This window comes from Nothobranchius furzeri, chromosome 4 (genome assembly GCF_043380555.1).
Source record: "Nothobranchius furzeri strain GRZ-AD chromosome 4, NfurGRZ-RIMD1, whole genome shotgun sequence".
Lineage (NCBI taxonomy): Eukaryota > Metazoa > Chordata > Actinopteri > Cyprinodontiformes > Nothobranchiidae > Nothobranchius > Nothobranchius furzeri.
The window spans coordinates 12,515,129-12,538,228 of NC_091744.1; the positions used below are offsets into that span (position 1 = coordinate 12,515,129).

Here is a 23,100-nt window from a genome sequence, read left to right on the forward strand (position 1 = left end):
TTCTTTCGAACTTGCGCTAGAGCAGGCAGCACTTGGTCGAGAGAGTCTCTGGAGATTTGCTTCAAAAGTAGCCCTTGGACGAGCTTGGAGAACCTCTGCAGAGCAGAAATCGCTGAAGAAGTTTGTGGCTAGCTGAAGAAGACCCGAGAACCAACCTACCAGAGCGATGTTGGTCTTCAGGGAGGAGCACAGTAAGCTAACATCCGTTAAATTCTCCATCTGACTTATTTCATGTTTTCTAAAGGACAAACTACTGAAACATTATTATAATGTTAAATTTGTGTATTTGAGAGACCGAATGTGTGTTTTAAAATCACATTTGGTGTTTTACTCGTGAACAAGACCCCGAGATCTCCTCCACTTGAGGCAGGACCTCTCCACCGACCTGGAGTTGACAAACGCTCTTTTCCGATTGAGAACCGTGATCTCAGACTTGGAGGTGCTGATCCTCATCCCAGCCTCTTCACACTCGGCTGCAACCTCCCCAGCAAGAGCTGTAGGTCGGAGCCTGATGAAGCTGGGAGGACCACATCGTCCGCATAAAGCAGAGATGAGGGTGCGAGATCGACAGGCGGATTGGGGCAGCGTCTGCAGTGATGCGGCCGCTGAACCGGTCAGTTGTGGGGAAGAAGGAGCTGAGCCGGAAAGCAAGGCTCTCGGTTTACCAGTCAATCTACCGCCCAGTCCTCCCCTGTGGTCATGAGCTTTGTGTAATGACCGAAAGGACACGATCGCGGATACAAGCGTCTGAAATGAGTTTTCTCCGCGGGGTGGCTGGGTCAGCCTTAGGGATAGGGTGCGGAGCTCGGACATTCGGTAGAGACTCGGAATAGAGCCGCTGCTCCTCCATATCGAGGAGTCAGTTGAGGTGGTTTGGGCATCTTGTTAGAAGGCCTCCTGAACGCCTCCCTGGTGAGGTGTTTTGGGCATGTCCTGCTGGCAGGAGGCCCCCTGGACGGCCCAGGACACGATGGAGAAAGTACATATCCGAACTGGCCCAGGAACGCCTTGGGGTCCTGCCGGAGGAGCTGGTGGAGGTGGCCGGAGAGAGGACGGTGTGGAGCTCCCTAGTTGGGATGCTGCCCCCGCGACCTGGACACGGATAGCGGAAGAAGACGAGACGAGATTTGGTGTTTTATGGAGGTGAAACATGTTTTCTGTGGACAAGTGACGCTCAAATTCCCCTGGAACAGTTTGAACACATCAAATATTTTTACTAGTTTTGTTCTGGCATGTCGGTTTCTTTTGTATTATTGATATAAAAGAGGATGGACAGCCGCGAGGTGAGTGAGCGCGAGGAGCGCCTATTGGTTTTTGTCAGCTGGGCAAGCAAAATAAAAGCTGAATATGTGGTTCTTTTAGCGGGATAGACAAAAGGTTTCTCACATTAGCACCGACCTGTGACTCAACCTCATCACACAGCCTCAGCATCTTGAGAGTCCCAGCAAGTCGGTGGGATGACTATATCATACTAGAGAGGACCGTTAAAAGAAAACCACCAATTTGGTTTCAGCAAATCCATTTAGTTCAATTTTACATTGAAAATTTTTTTCGTGACCATAGCAACGATGAACCAGGTATGAAACGTCATGACGTAGAACATGCTAGAACATACAGCTAGCTTTAGCTTCGGCCTGTTAGCATCGGTGAACATGAGTTGTTTCCATTAATCTGAGTGAACTAGAGACCGTTGATGTGTTCTCTGAGTTGGTTCTCAGGTTTATAAATGCATTTCTGTCCGTTTGAATCTATTTTAAACAGTTTTCACCAGTTTAATGAGTCTTCTGTTTATTTTTATAGAGCCCATTTTAAAACAACTTTATTTGAGCAGTGTTGTGTCTGCAAGCTGTAAAACATTACATCTTTTTAGAAATACATCAGCTATAAACATGAAACATAAATAATAAACAATCACATAAATTAAAAATGGAAACTTTTTGAGTAAAAGCAGAACTCGGTTTTAACCTGTTAAACCCCAAAAACAACCAGATTAGTAAAGTGTGTCTTGTGCACACATGCAGATGCAGACACACATCTCTTGTATTGTAAACAAGTCATTGTAGCTTTTTCATAACTGTTTTATGACACAAGTGGATTTAATGTGTCTTGTTTTGTCCTCACAGGCATCTTCATCGTGGAGCGTCCCGTGACTGCAGGGGTCCCTGAGGACGTCATCCGGATTCTCGATGAAGATGAAGGTAGGTACCCAGCCCTTCACATTCCTGATGATGATGTGGTGTTTGTGGATCTTAGACAGGCTCCTGCACAAGTGGTAGAGTTTGTTATTGAGGGTCTGAGTAGTGATGAGGAGTTGGAGGTAGAGTTTGCTTTTTTTGAGGGTCTGCGTAGAGATGAGGAGTTGGAGGAGACTGACAGTAGCTCAGATTGGTCAGCTTTAGAAGATTTTATGGCTTCTAGTGTGGACTCTGGTTATGGTAGCTCAGTTCTGGATAGCGATGAAGACCAGCAGTTTCCACCACCAGAAGACTTCTGGCTGGCGGTAGCTCCTCCGGCCCCGCCGGAAGAGCTTCCAGAAGATCCCAGGCCTGCCCACGGGAGCGCTGAAGAGGTCCAGGATGTAGAAGAACCCACTCCTTCTACCTCGGTCCTTGGATCCATCCAGAAGAGGACTGGAGAGCGCTTCCCGTACATCCCACCGAAGAGACCAAGATGGGACGACTCCGACTCGGACTAGAGATATTTTTTTGTTCCAGTGCAGCACCACTGAAGATCATTTATTTCTTTCTTTCTTTCTTGAGCTGGTCGACTGGAAAGGTTTGTCTCAGGTAGCTTGTTGCACCAGGACTGTTTTTTACCAGGTCACCAGATGTTTGTTTTAGTCACCAAGTGTTTTATCAAGTCAGCTGAACTGGTGATGTCTTAGGTAGCATCTGGCACCAGGACGTCTTCATCCGTTGGCTGAGTTTAGTGTTTTATTATTTAAGAAGTGTGTTTTTAGAGCTGGTAGAACTGGAGATGCTGATGTGGACGGTTTCACCTGGGCTTCTGTGTCTGGTTGCTAAATCTTCTATTTTATTTGGGTCCTGAGAGGATTTCCTTTTCATCTGATGGAGCAGGCAGTCTGGTTTAGCATCATACACACACACACACACACACACACACACATGCATATATATTAGTACATGATATTCTAACGTTCACTAAAAGATGTAAGCCTGGAACACAAGAGGCCATTGGAGCAAACAAGATCCCACCTGAGATGGATGGTGAGATGTGGTAGAAGATAAACAAGAGACCAAGGAGGGCAGGAAGATGGAGGAAAAACTACAACTACAGTGATGCTCCTGATAATCTGGTAGAGCAGATAGAGCAGGTCTTAGTGAGAAATGGGACGTCTACTTGGTGACATGAGCATAAGCTGGGGTGATCTTTGATCCGTATGAAAGACAAGGACGATAACATCATCTTCATCATGTCCTTTCTGTTTCACTAACTGTTCTGTCACAAGAAACTGTTCTAAATAATCTGTAGAAAAGTTTGATTCCAGGTTTAGGAGGAGCTCTCCATGTCTGTTTGTGTCCTCACGTCCTGCTGGACTGAGCTTCTCTGGGCTTTGTGGTCCTGCAGGAACCAGGAAGGAGCTGAACAGCAGAGCTCTGACACAGACGGAGCAAACAAAGGTTTTAGTGTTTAAATGTGCACGCGTTTAAAAATAGCTCTTTACAAAAGTTAAACAATAAATACTAAAATATTAAAGGCTAATAAAATATAGTCTAAACATGTAAATGATTAACTCATTCACTGCCAGCCGTTTCCTGATCACTAACGGCCTTCGCTGCCAGCGTTTCTCACCGTTTTTACTGTTTTTTTTAAGAGTCACAGAACGTTGCGCGCTAGCATGATGTCGACGCCAAAAACACCAAAACAAAGAGGAGACTCACCTCTTACATCAGGAAGAAGCTGCGTGTTTCGAGCGTTATCCGTTCTTTCATAATCCGTTGTCGAATTGTGATCGGCAGACGCTTTTCCGGTTCGCGCCTCACTTTTTTTACAGGAACGGCCCAAAACGATCTCCAAACACATGGATGTGTTGCTTCCTGATCATGTGATCTGTGACATATGCGGATGAAGATCGACTTCAGGGCTGAGATGTTTGTTCTCTCAGCGCGGCGACTCGTTCCGATGCTCAAACAGTAAAAAAAAATGCAAATGACAACTTTAGTCGTCATTGGCAGTGAATGAATTAAAGCAATGAAGACTCAGATTATTTACATTCAACATAACTTTAAGATTCACCGCAGAACAAAAATACGATGCTTTTGACCGCGGCTAAAAAACGGATAAACATCGTAAAAGAACGAGAAGTAAACGAAAAGCATAAAAGTCAAAGGAGGCTCTAAATCTGTAAAACGTTTATAAAATACTAAAATGAATTTAATTAGAAATAATTTTTTAGTCTGACGGTTTCTTTTTTCCTGCTTCAAGACAGAATTTATGTTCCAACATTAAATGCTTTGTTGATGCAGGTTTTGCTTTACCGTCTCCGGTCGCCCAAAGCAAAAGGCTCTGGTAACGGAACTCTCAGTAATGAGACGGGGTTCGATTCCCTGCAGGGCCCTGCTGCTTATGCCGACTGAGACTAACGCTGTTTCACTACACTTTACCATCTACATAAAGATAAACTAGGTTCAGTTATTCATTTTAAGGAATTTTGTCATAAATCATCATAAAAATCTAAATTCCTCTAAACAGTGAAGAGCTGTTTGTCATACGTCACTAAAAAGATGTCTTACAGGGCAGCTCATGCCGCTAGTACGTCGTGATTAGCTGTATTTTAATCAACTTCATATTCAATAATTACAGAAAATTGTGTTTACAGTTGCAGCAAAACGTCTGAACCCTATGTCGGAGTCCTACACACATTTTAAAGCCATGATATGAAATTTTTATATTTTAAAATTTTCTTGAGCCAGTGTGTGCTAAAATGGCCGTTAACAGCAGTGGTATGAAGTTCCCAGCCTGGAGGGCCGGTATCAAGCACGTTTTAGTTTTAACTCCGTTTCGACACACCTGATTTCAACCAGCAGGCGATTAACTCCTTAGCATTCCAGCGTCCCGCCCGAGGGACAAAACCCCATTGCGCTGGAAATTTACGGGGTTAAGCTTCTGCAGAGCCTGAACTGCTGCACAGGTGATTAAACCACTGAATCAAGCATATTGGAGCAGAGAAACCACTAAAACCTGCTGGATACCGGCCCTCCAGGACCGGAATCAAATACTCCTGTTTTAGAGGGTTAATGAACAGCCACCCAGCACACATCGCACCCCTTTGGCCAGAATGTTCTACTTTCAACTCCAGACTGGCATTTGGCTCTGTTGGGACTTAAGCAAATATTGAGCTGACATACCTGGAGCTGCAGTCTGCTTCCAGCACATCTCCTGCATGTTTTAAATCATGAACGCAGCTGATTTATAATATGTTTATTGCCAGACTTAAAGTCCATTTTAAAAGAAACATACAGATAAAAGAAAAAGATACAAGAAAAACACAAGAAAAGAAAGGATACCAATTAACATTAATACCAATAAAAGCCTATATAAAATCACAGGATATAACTGCAGTGGAGGTAAGGGACAACAAAACTAACTAGTTGAGATAAATCCACCCAAACATTTTAACCAGTGCATTCTCAGCCTAGACATATAACGAGAGCAGCTCACAGTGGGATTTGAGAGTGCGACTATAATACTATTGGAAGACTCTTGCAGCCGTCTCATAAACTTGAACATTAAATTTCTTAGAAGTGCCTTAAATGTGCACACGCTCACAGAAACACACGTTTGACTAGCACTGCCTCCCCTGGGAATTTTGAGGAGGATTCTCGTTGCATCATTGTATGCCACTTGTAACCTGTGCAAGCTAGACTTTTTATAGAATGACCACAGATGTGCAGTATAGAGTGGTGTGCAGTATGCTTTAAATAATGCCACTTCAACAGGTGTGGAACAACAGCTGAATGTCCGTGCAATGGTGTTTGCTTGCACATATAGCTTGCAGCACTGCCTGTAAATATCATCATCGTCGCTCATATTGGCTGTGATAAAGTGTCCAAGATATTTTATCTGTTCACAGACTGCAAGACTGTTGCTGGACAACTTAAACACAGGAAAATTAAGCCTTTTATCCTGGGTGGTTCTGTAGGTTAGAACAACACTTTTGCTCGAGTTATATTTTAAATTATATTCCATTCCATACCCAGTAGTAACAGCTAGGAGCTGCGGCTGCTGATTTGTTCAATTTAGTGATGAATCACTCATGTAGACACTGAGGGTGGTTTCCCAGGAGCACTACTCAGCCTAAAACAGCTCTGTACAGCGTGGTTTGAGTCAGCCCATCTGAAAGCAGTTTTGTTCCCACGCCAGCTCCATGAAGCCCCTAGCCAATCAGCGGCCAGAATCACGATACCGGCCCAACTCAGCCTTGCCAGGTACCTCAATGGAGCAGGGACTAAAAATAGGGGAGAAAATACCAAAGCGTGCCCTTGGAAACCGTGGTCGGGCTGAACTGCATCGGTCCGAGTTGCCCTGAGTAGTGTTCCTGGAAAAGCACCTTAAGGCTGCAGAACCAGGCATATCAGCTCTACTAACTCCAACAGACCTGACCGGCAATCTGAAGTTGCAAGTGTGGTATTCTGGCCACAGAGCGGTGAGGGTCTGAGTGACATTTCATTCACCATGTAAAGGGTCATTTTGGCACATACTGGCTCAAGAAAATGAGTTCAAAATACAAAAAAGTTGTAAAGTATCACTTTAAGTTATCTTGGTGTCATGGTCTGGGGTGAGTCCTCCTCTCTCTGCTAAACCTTCTCTGAGCTTCTCCTGCAGGTGGGCGTGTCAAGGAGTGGACCAGCTGCAGCCCATCTGCTCATCAGTTGGCCAGGGACATATAAGCTGCTGGGAGACATCTTTATTCGCTGGATGATTAACTCAACTTCGGTATCTATGACTCCCGAGCCTGATTACTGAGTAATCCGAATAGATATCGTCCAAGTCGTACTTCTAGCCAGATTGCTGGTTCCTGTGTGTTTTTCCAAGCTTGCCTGATTTTTGTAAGCTGCCTCTTCTCCAGATTTCCACCACCACCTTTCACACCGTCCTGCAACCTACCGGACCAGTCCCGCTGTCTTCCAGCCGCTCCCTGGCTGTCCGCTCCATACTGACCTTACCTTACCGGATCCTGCTCCCTATTCCGTGCTCAGCTCCTCCAGTCCTCCAGCAACCTGGAAACCCAGTCTCCTGTGATCCAGCGTGTGTCTCTGTCTCCCACTCCTCACGGACTACCCCCCCAGAACAACTCTTCTCTGGTTTCCCCTGGATCACAAACTGTAAGTCTCGACCTGTACCTCATTTGTCCAGATCCTCAACATCCACTAACTCTTCCCCCATCTCTAGATAACCCCCCGGAGCCACAGCTGGATTTTCCTGCTGCGCTTTTAGTTCACGTTTTATAAACTTTCTTTTTTATACCATACTCCGACTCTGTGAATGATTCTGCATGTGGTGGGTCAGACACCTTCCCCCCTAACATGACACTTGGTTGGACAAGTTTTTGTTTATATTTATACATTGTTTTCATTTTGTTCTCAATTCTCTCAACTACTTAGCTTTAGTAGGAGGATGTTTTATCTCAACAAGCTTTATTCTGTAAGTGAATAAATATATGGGTGCATATAGGACACACCCAAAGCCTTTTCTGGATTTGAATCATTTGGATGTGATACACTGATTTAACTATAACGCTGTTGGCAGACAAAGCAGAAATGTGATCAGTAATTCTCAGTTTTTACTGTGATAAAAGCTGAGCCAATCAGGGGATGGGTGGGCGTGTCTAGCAGCAACTTTAACGAGCCCCCAATGAAACGACTCATTCTGAAAGGTACTGAAAATGTCAAAGAGCTGGTGAGATTGCATTTTCCTGTTTTGTATAGACCACAAAATTGTTCTAACTTTAAAAATATAGTCGCAACACGTCCCCTTTAACATGTGCTTTTGTAGCAGGAAGTCCTTTACAGTTCTCCAATCAGCCCCAAGACAAAATGCACATTGCCGTACATGAAGCATTAAAAAGGCAAAGCGAGGTTTAATTTATACATTTATTCTAATCACAACTGTACAGGAATGTATCGTCACAGCAGAAACGCAACCTAAACCTGACCGTGGAACAACAGCCGTCACAACACATCCAGAACTCCAACAGAAATGTACAGGCTCAGATCATTTCAACTCAACATTTAGATTCCTCTTGATTATCATCATAGTTATTATTATTCACATAGAACTATCTGTCTTTCAAATATCTTTGTTTTAAAGAGCATAAAACAAAGACGGTGGCTGATCCACCGTCTTGGCTTATATGAAGGGAAAACACTGAAAACTGGGGGCGTCGGGAGGAGTGAAGCCAACTTATTACAGCTTATCAGATTTTTCTGTTATTTAATGTATTTATATTAGCTCATACAAGGCTTTGCAGTAGTCACAGAAGGTTGCAGACATTTGGGGGTTAACTTTTAGGGTTAAATCACTCGGACATCACTGACACAAAGGGGCGTTGACAAAGAAATCATGAAGCTGTTAAACAACAGGAATAGATAAATACGAAGGCACGGAGATTTGCAGAATAAACACCAAATTTAGAAATAATGGTGATAAAAGAGGAAGACGAGAAGGAGGTTAAGTTGATTAAAGGCAATTTTACTAACCAAACACTAGAGGGCGCTTTAGGAGCGCCTGTTTTAATGTTGATTGGATGGGCTATATAAAGCCTTGAAATGTGAAGAAATATATTTTTGAAATCACTGTTGTGCCCAGTAGCGGTTTTAGGCACGGGCAGACAGGACAGTTGCCCGGGGCGGCATTTTTTCATGACACAAAAGGGGCGCACAAGCGCTGAGTAAAAAATAAAAAAAGAAATCTGCGCCGCACCGAGGTGTTCTATTATCTGTCATATCACAGTGTCTGGATTGGAAACGGCAAGTTGGCGCCCCCTGCAGCTGCAGGCGCTCCTGCTGACTGAGAATGTTCACGAAGAAGAGGAAGGGGAGGGGTGCGGCGGGGGAATTCACCTCTGGGTCTTTCCCAAATGAAATGAGCAGGTAGAGGCTGAATCAACTGTAACATGGCTATAGTCAATCACATCTTGATGTTCTTCTATTTAACGCACATTTCATTCATAATATCATAAACACAGGCCTATCATTCTTTCAGTTTTTTCTGAATTGTGTGAAATGACCAAATAAAAAAGGAAAAACAATGATTTTGTGGTCACATAAAGTGATAAAGATAAAGGTATGTACGCTCTCATGATGCATGTTTTCAATTTTTTAAACCAGTTAACTGGGGTTTTAACAATTAAATTCGGTCAACTATTTGCTAACAGAGCTAATAGGGCTGAAATATTGAAACGAATATTCAAATGGTTTGAAAAAATTCCTTGAATCGTTTTTTACTGATTCAAACTAGGATTTGTTAAATGCTTGCTGTGGCCTGTGGCCTGCCTGAACAACAACAAACACATGTTGATCATGTTCACATAATAATAAATAAAACAACTCTACAAGCAAACAAAGCTACTTCTGTCTCTGCTTCTCCGTCTCCTATCTCTTCCTCTCTGTGTCAGATTTTTAGTTACTCCTCTGCCTCCTTTAGCGATAATGGTACGTGTAATAAATGTAGCATTTTTGTAGCTTTGGAGGCGAGGGTGTCGGAATTGGAGTCCCGGCTCTGCGCTGTTGAAAAGCCCGTAAACAGCCGTAGCTACTTAGCTAGCGCGGGGCTAACTAGCTCAGAACCATCCCGTAGCGACCCTCCAGCAGAACCCAAGCAGCCGGGACCTCAGGCCGGCTGGGTGACGGTACGCAGGAAGCATAGAACTCAGCCTGTGGGCCACCACCAACCCGTCCACGTTTCTAATAGATTTTCCCCGCTCAGTGACGCACCCACTGACAAGCCGACTCTGATCATTGGCAGCTCCATAGTCAGAAACGTGGCATTAGAGACTCCAGCAACCATAGTTAAATGTTTACCTGGGGCCAGAGCGGGCGACATTAAATCTTATCTGAAACTGCTGACTAAGGATATGCGTAAATACAGTAAGATTGTTATCCACGCTGGCGGTAACGACACCCGGTTACGCCAATCGGAGGTCAGTAAAATTAATGTTGCTTCGGTGTGCAAGTTTGCCAAAACAATGTCGGACTTCGTAATTTTCTCTGGCCCCCTGCCTGATCGGACCAGTGACGTCATGTTTAGCCGCACGCTGTCCTTCAACTGCTGGCTGTCTAGGTGGTGTCCTGAAAACAACGTGGGCTACATTGATAATTGGAAAACTTTTTGGGGAAAACCTGGTCTGATGCGGGGAGACGGCATCCATCCCTCTTTCGATGGAGCAGCTCTTCTTTCTAGGAACATGGCCAGTTTTATTAGTCCTCCATGACTACCCAGGGTCCAGACCAGGAAGCAGAGTCGTAGTTTAACCCACCCCTCTGCAGCTTCTGTACTGTTACCCACCCACTACCCCATAGAGACAGTGTCCTGCCCACGGCCAAAATCACACAGATTGAATATCAGGCTTAATAAAGCAAATCATGGAAATCTCATAAATATTAGAACAAATTCAACCGAGCAGAAAACTAGAAAAATTAAATGTGGGTTGTTGAACATTAGATCCATTTTTTCTAAGACTTTGTTAGTTAATGACTTGATTTGTGATAATCAGATCTCTTTGCTCTCTCTCACAGAATCCTGGCTGCAGCAAGAGGACTATGTTAGCTTAAACGAGTTGACTCCTTCAAATTATTTAAATCATCATATTGCTCGAAGTACAGGGCGAGGAGGAGGGGTAGCAACCAGTTTTCATTCGGACTTATTAATCAGTCCCTTACCAATTAATAGCTACAGTTCGTTCGAACATCTTATTCTTAGTTTTCCTAATCCAGATTGCAAAACTGTAAAACCACTCTTGTTTGTAGTTTTATATCGTCCACCAGGCCCTTACTCTGAGTTTTTGGATCAGATCTCTGATTTTTTATCTGATTTGGTGCTACATACTGATAAGGTCATTGTAGTGGGGTGTAACAGACGCTGTCTATTTTGGTGGCCACAAGGTGGCCTCATCGCTACATCTTGCTCTCCTGGCTCTAACGGAGCCAGGTGCAGTTCATTTCAATCAGTGCGCTCCCTGTTAAAAGGCAGCTCCTTCTGACATTCGAGGAGGGAAGCTTAGAAGAGGCCTGGTGTTAGAGCGAGTGTTCCTCTTTTTCCTTCCTAGAAAACCTGACGTTAAAGTCTCGTTTGATACCTATGTGGTTAGATTATCCTTCCTCGAAATATCAAGCTTGGTTGTGTTTCACTAGCATACTCGTAAAAGAGTTCAGCTCACCCTTTTGGTGGAGTTTTTGGTGTTCCTCCAAATTCCTTCCTTTTACCCGGTTTAGTCCCGGCGCTTTGTGTTTAATTGTTTATTGTTATTTACCCACGTGTTGGATGACCTCTTTGTTTATTAATCTTAGTGTTGTTTGCCCAGTGTAACCGGGTCACCTTAGTTCCCGGAAGTAATTCTAGTTGTACGTGTCATGCCGCTGACACAGGAGAGGCCAGGTGTGTAGTTAGAGGGCTGCTATAATTAGGGCAGCTGGGGTCTAGCCGCAAAAGTCGAAAGCCTCGCTTTGGGTGCAGACGTGGGTGTAGCTAAGTGGTGAGTGATCTGGCTTTGCTTTAGTTTAAAGGGTTTTTTCCTTAATCGGTTTCTCTTTATGAAATGTGAGCAGGACTGAGGGGTGAACAACCGGGAATTTACATTGGCAAGCGGTCGGCCGATGAGGTACTGGTTTACAACATTCATAGCATTTTTGTGCTTCGTTAGAATAGGACTAACAATGCGTGTTTTGTTCACAGATCTTAGCCTGCTACTGTTTTTCCAGTTCTTTTTATTAAACCTTTTCCAGCTCTTTTATTAAACCCTTTTTCCGGTTCTATTTGATCAATAGTCGTCTTCTCTAGAGGGGAAAGGAAGGAACACTTTTATGAGACTGGTGGTTAACATTGAGGACAGTGCTGTCTCTGGGAGGGTGTCACGACGTGCTGCGGAGTGGAGCGGAGATAAGGCGAGGATCCAGACCGGGGAGGAAGCAGGCAGACAGTTAGAAAAAAACTTCACAGGTTTATTAGGACGCACGCTGACAATGAAACAATGACTCCGCACAGGACACAAAACAGACAGGGTTTAAATACAGGAGGACCGGGAGCTAAGGTGATTGGGAAACAAGAGGCAGGTGGGGGTAATTAACGAGACAGAGCTGAACTAAACAGGGAGACAGGACAGGGTGTGACAGTACCCCCCCCCCCCCCCCCCCCTCAAAGGGCGGATCCCAGACACCCACAGGAACAAGGAGCAGGGCGGGAGGAGGGGGACCCGGAGGGAGGGCCCAGAGGAACCGAGGGACCGATGGAGAGGCGGCAGGGAACAGCAGAGTCCGGGGGCCTGCGGCAAATGAGGAGGCGACGGGCGCTTGGAGGCCGGCGCCTGCGGCAGAAGAGGAGGCGACGGGCCCATGGAGGCCGGTGCCTGCGGCAGATGAGGAGGCGACGGGCCCCTGGAGGCCGGCGCCTGCGGCAGAAGAGGAGGCGACGGGCCCTTGGAGGCTGGCGCCTGCGGCAGAAGAGGAGGCGATGGGCCCTTGGAGGCCGGCGCCAGCGGCAGAGGAGGAGACGAGGACGGACCCTTGAGGGTCTGCGTCCATGATAGAGGAGCTCTGCAGGCTGGGCCGGTGACAAAGTCTCTGCAGGCTGGGCCGGTGACAAAGTCTCTGCAGGCTGGGCCGGAGCGGCCCTCAAAACCACCATCGGAACCGGAAACCGTGGAGACGCCCGGCTGGACGGAGTGTCGACCTCTTGAGTGCAGAGAGCATCCCCAGATGAGGCGACTTCAGACGAGGCGACATCGTCAGACAAGGCGACTTCAGACGAGGCGACGTCGTCAGACGAGCCGACTTCAGACGAGGCGACGTCATCAGACGAGCCGACTTCAGAGACGGCGACGTCATCAGACGAGCCGACTTCAGAGGCGACGACGTCATCAGACAAGCCGACTTCAGAAGAGGAGGCGATGTCATCAGAGGAGGAGGCCACGTCATCAGACGGGCCGACTTCGGAGGAGGAGGCCACATCAGACGAGCCGACTTCAGAGGCGACGTAATCAGACGAGCCGACTTCAGAGGCGACGTCATCAGACGAGCCGACTTCAGAGGAGGAGGCAACGTCATCAGACGAGCCGACTTCAGAGGAGGAGGCGACATCATCAGAGGAGCCGACTTTAGAGGAGGAGGCGACGTCATCAGAGGAGGAGGCCACGTCATCAGACGAGCCGACTTCAGAGGAGGAGGCGACGTCATCAGAGGAGGAGGCCACGTCATCAGACGAGCCGACTTCAGAGGCGACGTCATCAGACGAGCCGACTTCAGAGGAGGAGGCAACGTCATCAGATGAGCCGACTTCAGAGGAGGAGGCGACGTCATCAGAGGAGCCGACTTCAGAGGAGGAGGCGACGTCATCAGAGGAGGAGGCCACGTCATCAGACGAGCCAACTTCAGAGGAAGAGGCGACGTCATCAGAGGAGGAGGCCACGTCATCAGAGGAGGAGGCCACGTCATCAGACAGGCCGACTTCGGAGGACACGCCTTCGGACACGTCGACTTCAGAGGAGGCGCCTTCGGACACGACGACTTCAGAACAGGCGCCTTCGGACACGTCGACTTCAGAACAGGAACGGGCGTCGACTTCAGAACAGGAACGGGCGTCGACTTCCCTTGACTTCTTGTCCGAGGGCGTCGGCTTCGGGTCCGGGGGCGTCGACTTCTGGTCCTTCGGTTTTCGGACGGTCGACCTCTGGACCGGAACCGGAACCGTCTACTTCGGGCCCGGAGGAGTCAGCTTCTGGTCCCTCGACTTCTGAACCGCCGAGTTTTGGTCCGGATCCGGTACCGTCTGCTTTTGGGTCGGTAGCAGGGCCGCTGCTAGGAGAGCTTGGAGCGATGAGGAGAGGCGGGAGGTCAGCTTGTCCAACTCTAGCTCCCTGAGGCTGAGCGCCCAACGGAGCTGGGCCAGCTCAGTCCGCTGACCAGCGAGATCTGCTGGGTGAATCCCGCGCTCGCTCCTCTGGCCCAGAGACGAGGAGGATAGAGCATCCAGGTGAGACTCCTGGCGGCTGAGGAGCTCGCGGAACCGGTCGAGCTCCGCCCGTTGTTCTATCAGCCGGGCTGCGATTGCTGCTCCTTCCTCTGCAACCGACGGAGGCTCCGGTTCGGCAGGAGACGGGACTGGTGGTCTGGCCGGGGGCGTGTCCGAACTGCCACGCCGGGCACGGCCAGTGGCGGGCTCGAAGCTCCGTCCAGAAGCGCAGGGCTGCGGTGGCTTCCGGCGTCTCTCCCCACGCCGTGGACCGACTCCGGGGGTACAGATCGCCAGCCTCGTGCCCCCATAGCTGGAGCGATCTGGCAGCGGCTCCCAGTCCAAACATGCCTCCGGTTCCGGGAGGACAGGGAGGAACGCCGCGGCCGAAGGTCGGCGATGCCGGCGGCGGCAGCGAGGCGGAGCTGGGCCTGGAGACGGAGAAGCCGGCTGGTGGGTCGGGGTAAGCCACTGGAGCAGATTCTCCCAAGGCAGAATCTCCCGGCTGGATCCATCAACGGGTTCGGGTGGAGTCATTCTGTCACGACGTACTGCGGAGTGGAGTGGAGATAAGGCGAGGATCCAGACCGGGGAGGAAGCAGGCAGGCAGACAGGTAGAATTAACTTCACAGGTTTATTAGGACGCACGCTGACAATGAAACAATGACTCCACACAGGACACAAAACAGACAGGTATGGCGTCAGAGGCGTGCCACAACACGTGCACGCGGATTGGGTCCACATCGCGCGTGTGAACGGGACTCGCGAGTGAAAATATACATAGCGAGAGGTCATTTGTGCACTGAGAGGGAGCAAACTGTGTCTGTGAGCGCACAAGGATGTGCACAAGTGACAAACCTGCGTGCGCGCGTTGCCAACGAGCACACGGCAGAGGAAAACGTGCGCGCGCGGCAGCCTCTCTGCGCGCTCGGCAGCCTCTCTGCGTGCTCGGTTTCTGACTCTGCTCGCTCGGCTGTAAGGGGTTTTGGCACTCTGGAGGCGTGGCCTGTGGCAGATCTTCTCTGTCCTCTGATTGGTTAGTTTACCCCGCACTTTACCCTCTACCTATCTATATAAAGAAATCTGATATTCAGTAGTTGTTGTCATAGCTCAGCTGGTAGAGCTGGTGACTCTCCCCCCAGAGGATCCAGGTTCGAGTATGGGCAAGGCAAATAGAGTAGATGTTGTGTAATTTTTTCCTAATTCCTGTGATATTATTTTACAGTTGTGACCGTTCAACTGTCATTAAACGTCCGAATGTTTGCTGGGCAGTGTTTTAAAAAGTGCACATAAGCTAGATGATTTTAACCATATAAAATTAATATTTTTTGTGATACTGGAAAAATACATACTGAAATAAAACTACTGATTGAAAACTTTATGACTGTGGTTGTATAATATATGACTCACTAATACACTGCAAAGGCCCTTAGAGTGGGGCTTCCAGAGAGGAAGAGAGAGAATTTGTATTCTGTCAAAGTAGTAATATTACTTCAGCCACTCTTGAGAGGAGACTCCAGGTAAAAATAGACTTGTGGGTGTAGGTATGTTCAAGTTTAAAAAGTTCTTGCCTCATTAATGTATTGTTTATTTTTTTCAGCATTTAATTGACAAATTATCCTTTCAAATAATTAATTGATGAGTTACATAATTGTCCATTTAGAATTGTTGAATGGACTGAGTCAAGTTTGGTGCACTTTATATATTTCAAAACATGTTTTTTTATTTATTTTAATGATTCATATAAATAATTTAAATGTTAATTTAATGAAATATTTCTATTTTTTCATTACCTCACCCTTGTTTTGACAAAAACGGGACCTTGCTGGATAATATCATGGAGAAACTATTTGTTCACAGTACTTGGCTCAGTGAGGATCTGTATACCAAAGGAGGAGATACTCAGAAATCTGTCTGCAGATTGTTACAACCCAGACTGGAAGTGGTGGGCTGTAATAAGAAAGGAGACCAAACAGAGGAGTGGGGGGTTCAACAACTGATTTATTTAACCAAAGTAATGATTTACTAAAGCAAGTTAGTGAACAGAAAATGGCCATCTCAAGGTTTTACTCGGATGTCCCTCAGCAGGGTGCAGCACTGTTGAAGGTCATCTGAATGAAAGCTTGATATGCAGCTTCTTTATGAAAGTGTGTAAATATACAGTGTGGTTGCCGTACATATGTTGAGGTTCTCAGACATCAGGCGTCTTTGCCCAGGCCTTCACTAGTGGGCTATTTTAAAAGTTGGTAAGGAGAAAAACCACAGCATATAGCTGATTGTTTACAAATGCAAGGAGGGGAATAACAATCAAAAAGCTTGTGTTCTTGGACCAGATGAATGGAGTGCTCCACATGCACTCTCAGACATGTTATGGCTTCTGTTTCTATAACTTCACATGCAGACATTTGAGTTTTGCCAGAAAGGAAAGGACTAACCTGGGAATCTGGTGTGTTGAAAATGCTACAACTAGAGATGGTCATCATGGTAGACAGGGGTTTCTTCATTGATGACATTGTGCCCTGCAAAGTGTACAGGCCAGCTTTCCTTTCTGGCAAACCTCAAATGTCTGCATGTGAAGTTATAGAAACAGAAGCCATAACATGTCTGAGAGTGCATGTGGAGCGCTCCATTCATCTAGAACAGCTGAAAAAGAAAAAGAGATATTATGGGTGGTGTGTGTCAGCCTTCAGAAAGATGCTGATCAACTAGCTGAACAGGCAGAAAATAAACCGAGCACGCTCATGGCTCAAATGATAACAAAATCTAATACTCTAAGGAAGAGATACAGGGACAAATGCAGTGAACTGACAGATGTTGAGTCAGAGCTGGAATCAAAAACTAGTGAGCTAAGGCACATGCATTAATCCTGTTGTGTGTGAAAAAAATGCTGTAGCATGTTCAATAACATGTAACTTTCCATGCAACTATGTATTTGCTATGTTCCAGGCATACATTTTTTTGTTGTTTATCTCAGGGTACATTATAATACATTGAATTCTCAGAGGATTTTTTATGTACATACATATCCGTGGATTCTCATGTGTGTTTGTTTATGGCATTAAAAAGGTTAAAAATGGCATTAAAATGGCATTAAAAAGCATTAAATTTGTTTTGCTGATTTCTGCAGAAACCCTGGATAAAGAAAGTCACTCATCCTGCCGGAAAGATTACACACGAGTGTAAGGTGTATGGAGCTTTCAGTGAACTATTTTCAGTTGGTGAAAAAAAAATCATGAATGAAAGAATTTGGAAAATCAACAGTTCATAATTGTTTTTAAGAATAAAAACAACAGGTTTTTTTTCAGTCATTCTTGTGAAATTGATATTACTAATATTATTTGAAACACATGATCAAAATACAGTTCAACCCCAATAAAAAACATAAGAGATGTTTGATGCTTTTGGTGCTAAACTTTGGATCCATGACAGGTGGTCACTAGACTTTTAAAACCAGTCTAGAGCAGTTTCCGTTTTTATCTGCATGGCACAGCATGATGGTTGTTTCTGTCCTCCAGGTAAAGGCACAGTTGAAAGGAACACAAGGAAATCATGGATGGATTGGATGATTTTACAGTATCGATTCTAAATGGTATTTCAACCTTGTGTTTCAAAATATATTCATCTGTGTAAACTGCTGAGTAACTGGATTGTTTATGCTCACAGTTGTTTAATTTAACTATGTTATGTAATCCTTATTCACATAGATTCTGAGATTGGAGATTCTCCTATGTTTTTTAAATGTTTGTTATGTTTTTTTAGCTGACAAGGATAGTCGAGTAACGCAGGCCAGGCATTACAAGACTCTGCAGGCAATGTATAAGAAGCCAAGGCCCAACCAAGACGCTGTCCGGCAAATCCTTGACCTTGAGTTTCAATCAAGACGAGCCTTCATTGACAGTGATGTTCTGAAAGAAGAGGAAAGAGCCGGAAAGATTCTCGAGGCATACCCATGTTTCAAGGAGCTTCACAATGTAAGTGGCTTATTTTTTATTGTTTCTTCCCCATAAAGCAAGCATATACTTTTTTGTTTCTTTCACTATAGGTGATGGACGAGCTGAGGCGCATCCTGGATAAAGGCAACTGCACATTCCTGACAGAATTAAAGAAGCGATGGGATGACTTCTGCTCCACGGTTCAGTTTTACGGTGTTTGGAAGAAGGTGTTGAAGCCACCCATGAACCTGGATGAAGGTTAGTCATTGTGCTGTCATCCACACACCATGTAACTGTTGCTACAGATATAAGTATGATTATCGTTATGTATATTGTTAACACTGATGAAACTGGAATAATTGTACCATATTGGTTAGAATGTCAGATGACCCCTCTTTAATAAAGTATATAGTTAAATATTTCTTAAGCTGAGGAGACCAAACTTTCTCAGAGAAAAAGATGATAGCTGGGGTGCAATGTCACATCCACTCCTGCCGGAACCAACCGGACTCCACCTCCCATCAGGCCAGGAGTCGAACCTACTGCTCCCGTCAGAAGCCAAATTTCCCGCTCCTCTCGGAAGCACACACCTGGAGCAGCTGGCTTTTTCCTGCCTCCCGCTCCAACTCCAGCCGTGGGGTAATTCACCGTCTGTGACAGCATGACTGAGCCCTGTCACGGATGGTGACTTACCCCACGGCTGGAGTCGATGGAGCGGGAGGCAGGAAGAAGCTGGCTGCTCCAGGTGTGGGTGGAGTGTGCTCCAGAGAGGAGCAGGAGATTCGGCTCCGGATCGGAGCAAGGAGTTTAGAGTCTGTTAAGGTAAAAGAGGCTCTAGTCTTGAGCTTGAAGAACCCTCGATGACTGACGGCGTCTGGAAGAATGCTTCCGGCTTTTATGAGTGGCGTAGGGAACGTTGGCGAGTGCCGGAGGCACGAGGCCTGATAGGAGGTGGAGTCCGGTTGGTTCTGCTGGGAGTGGATCCGGCAAGAGTGGATGTGACAGTGCACTGTGTGTCCTTGAACATTGATAAGTTCGAGGGGCAACAAGGACAAGAAGCTTGACCTTTCTGTACATTACATCAACTACATTTAAAATTAAACACAACAACCCATAAAAATAGTCTACAGTGTTTAAATTTATTTATAATTTTATTTATATTGCTCTTTGTGACTGCTAGGATTCTGGGGCCTCATTCACCAAAACTTTGTAGAAATATTCCTAAATTCGTTCCTATGAAAGAAATTTAGATTGTTCGTACAAACAGTCAAAATCCTGATTTATGAAACATGCGGTGGCCTCTCGTACGCACGTTCCTCTATACTCGTCTGATTAAAAATCACACATGCATACCCAGGTGCTCATGTCTGTTCAGTCATTTATATACAGAAACACCCTCAATTAACCATATTTGGTCACGCTACGTCCTCAGCACATTAAGGGATTCCTGTGTTCTACCCAGAAAAAAGAAAACTTGCGAGATCGAGACACTGGCTGCCAAAGTGCAAAAGAACCAAGCTAGTTGCAGAGGTTATAAACACAGTCGGGACAGATGAGAGGTTCCTGTCGGGAATAAATTAAAAATAGAATTGAATACATCGTAGAGTAACGAGTTGTTATTTACATTTAAGAAGTCGATCTGCCTGGTGTTTGTTTTATTTGGAAATGTCTGAGAGTGCAGCCTCTTCTGAGCTGTCATTCAGTCTGGTTACCTTGAAGCGTGTGATTGGGGAGCAGAGGAGGTTCTGGAGGGTTCTAGTTGTAAAATAGAATATGGACTGGATTCGGATTTGTGCGGTTCATCTGTCGCTCCACAATGGATCCCAAATCACAGCATAGCTCCAGATGGATCTCCTGCCAGTGCATTCAAGGACACGAGAGCATGCTCAAATCCTTAATAATAACATAGAAACAATCTTTTATTTAATTCAGGCAGTAAGCAAGTGCCGACTGGCTTGAGATCCAGTCAGCTGCGGAGTCGATGCTCTTGTGATTGACTCTTGAATGTCTAGACCTATAATATAAGATGAACAATTTTTGTCAAATGAGTGTACAAAATAATGCTTTCTGGTATTTAGAAAAATACAGGACTGTTAATGGTGGCACGGGATTATTTGTGAACTCAAGATGAAGCTGTCAATCAGATTTAGGCAGAGTAATGTTGAACTAAAAGTTGATTTACTGTGTTCCAGTGAAACACAACATAGCCCTGTTCAGGGCACTCTCCATGCTCTTCCCATCACCAGCTGTACCCCCCAAGAAGCTGGGACATGCCAGTGAGGCATTAATTCATGTCCTTCAGGTTAGTTTTCTCATTGAATGTCTGCAAGTGGTTTTATTTTGTACATGCAGGGTTTTTCCTGACTCAAATTGAGGCAGAGGTGGTACCATCCTGACCATGCCCCACCACATACTCTGTGCATTCAACTGCCTCAATTTTTCAAAAGCCAAATATGTTATCGTTAAGTGTTTGAATCTAAGCTTCTGTGGATTAATTGAATATTTCATTTGACAACGTTTCAAGTGAAACAAAACTGGTTTGCTGCTAAAAAATATGAAATAAAACATCAAAATGATCAGGCTGAAATAACAGACTCTTATTATGAAAGGCTCAATAATATGCATTAGATTAGTGTTTATTTCCTTTTTACCATCTGATATTTATAGTTAAAATATTTTTATATATTTGACCCACATTTCAGTAACGTTTTAGGTTTGTATTAATAACACTCATCTTAGTCTAAATGACACATAAATATATGCAGTAAAATATAATGTATTTCATTAACATGCATTTGTATTGGAAATGGTAACAACATTTAATTTCTGTTGCTAACAATGCAATGATGGCATGTCTATTATGTACGGGTTGGCAATAATACAGTTTAAATTATGTTCACTACAACGGCTTGCTGTACTTCCTGCTCCTGTGTGTGGAGCAGACTTGTAGCAGTAATGTGACTCGTATCTGCAGCGGTTCTGATCCGTAGTGCTGCAGGATGCAGAATAAACAGGATGGTGGGGACTTTTCATCTCTCTCTCTCTCTCTCTCTCTCTCTCTCTCTCTCTCTCTCTCTCTCTCTCTCTCTCTCTCTCTCGAGGACTTTTCATCTTTCTCTCTCTCTCTCTCTCTCTCTCTCTCTCTCTCTCTCTCTCTCTCTCTCTCTCTCTCTCTCTCTCTCTCTCTCTCTCTCTCTCTCTCTTGGGGACTTTTCATCTCTCTCTCTCTCTCTCTCTCTCTCTCTCGAGGACTTTTCATCTTTCTCTCTCTCTCTCTCTCTCTCTCTCTCTCTCTCTCTCTCTCTCTCTCGAGGACTTTTCATCTTTCTCTCTCTCTCTCTCTCTCTCTCTCTCTCTCTCTCTCTCTCTCTCTCTCGAGGACTTTTCATCTTTCTCTCTCTCTCTCTGTCTCTCTCTCTCTCTCTCTCTCTCTTGGGGACTTTTCATCTTTCTCTCTCTCTCTCTCTCTCTCTCTCTCATAATGTAATGTAATTAAAATTAGTATTAGACAGAGTCTCTAAGTAATTAAAATTAAATGGTCAGTCATGTGGGGACAGCAATTGTGTCTCAAGTAGTTGGACTGCACCAGAAACATTTCAGATTCTCTGTTCTACCATGAAGAAATAATTTGTCCTTTTTCTTTAGCCAACAGAAGATCCAGCCATGTACCTCCAGAAGACATCCCTCTTGGGCCCGGTTTTGCTGTTTGATGGGTCATCCTGTCTTGTGGCACTGGAAACCACTCCCATCACCACATTTGCAAAAGAAGTCGTCGGTCAAGGTTTGCTGTATCTAATGGCATACTGCTACACCCTGCATCTCACTTATCCAAAGTGTGTGGCAACCCTTCTGTCTGTCATTCAGACTGAAGTTTTAAAGGACAATATCCATGAGCAAGACACCACAGGCTCATACACAAAGCCATGGCAGAGTGGAAAAGTTTTTGTTAGAAGTAGCACTGTCCAAGCTAGACTGTCATGTTTGTTCAGAAAAGTTCTTACCCAACATTTAGAGGTTGTGATGTAGACATTTACAACTACATTCTTAATTTTTTTTGTTAGATTCTTCCTGACACTGTATACGTTACCAAAAAAAAATCTGTGTCTAAAATGTTCATCTTAAAACAAAGTTTTAGTATATGAAATGTTGAGGTTCTTCATGTGTTAGAGGAATACAAAACAATACGCTTAAAATTAAGATTTGTTAAGAAAGTCGTTGATCTGTGCGATGTTTGGAAAAAATTTTGACATTTGAAAAGAAATTTCAAATAAAGGTTGTTTATTACACCCTGTGCCTAATTTCTTTTATTATAAATTCTTTGTCTTGATTTAAAACAAAACCTATTAATGATTCTTGATTGCAGAAGATTAATCTTGTACAGTTGCTTGTTCCAAGATTGTTCATCTCAACATGAGAGGGATAAAAAACTGAAAAAAGCACCAACAGGCTAGTTTTGAGTTAATTTTATTTAATTTTGCACTTGAAATTAGTGTTTCACTACTTGTATTAAGAAATCTGTCACTTGTCTAAAGTGTAGATATTTTTTCTTATTATTATTTCTTATTTCTTATTTCTCTCTGTTTTTCTCACCAGAAGAAGCTACAACAATGTTCTGCTGAGCTGTGGTGGCCTCATGGAGGGGGCTATTGTCTAGCACACTGCTGCTAACCACTTAAACTTTCTCCCTCTCCTGATAATAACTTTTTGCTTTCCTTGACAGTGGATGTGCTGTAAGAAATCACAATATAACTATAGACACATTACTTTGTCTCTGTGTGTGTGTGTGTGTGTGTGCGTGTGTGTGTGTGTGTGTGTGTGTGTGTGTGTGTGTGTGTGTGTGTGTGTGTGTGTGTGTGTGTGTGTGTGTGTGTGTGTGTGTGTGTGTGTGTGTGTGTGTGTGTGTGTGTGTGTGTGTGTTCTCGATCCCCAGTGAGTCGTGGAGGATGGCTGCTTATACTGAGCCAGGATTCTCTGGAGGTTTCTT

The 23,100-nt window shown here is 45.0% G+C and overlaps 1 protein-coding gene across 4 annotated transcripts; it reads left to right on the top strand.

Annotated features, from left to right (window-relative positions):
* The first annotated feature begins 6,850 nt into the window (after positions 1 to 6,850).
* On the top strand, positions 6,851 to 22,450 carry LOC129159803 (uncharacterized). Of its 4 annotated transcripts, none has more exons than XM_070550098.1 (7): positions 6,851 to 7,346; positions 17,312 to 17,368; positions 17,700 to 17,773; positions 17,944 to 18,155; positions 18,227 to 18,374; positions 20,309 to 20,418; positions 21,762 to 22,450. In XM_070550098.1, exons 3-7 carry the CDS (start codon positions 17,734 to 17,736, stop codon positions 22,140 to 22,142), a joined length of 891 nt encoding a protein of 296 aa, XP_070406199.1. In that variant the 5' UTR covers positions 6,851 to 7,346; positions 17,312 to 17,368; positions 17,700 to 17,733; the 3' UTR covers positions 22,143 to 22,450. The 4 variants fall into 4 exon arrangements, 3 of the variants coding, with proteins under 3 accessions (XP_070406199.1, XP_054592981.1, XP_070406200.1); XM_054737006.2 differs by having other exon boundaries at positions 17,312 to 17,363; XM_070550099.1 differs by lacking the exon at positions 6,851 to 7,346 and adding an exon at positions 9,047 to 11,839.
* The last annotated feature ends 650 nt before the right edge of the window (positions 22,451 to 23,100 follow it).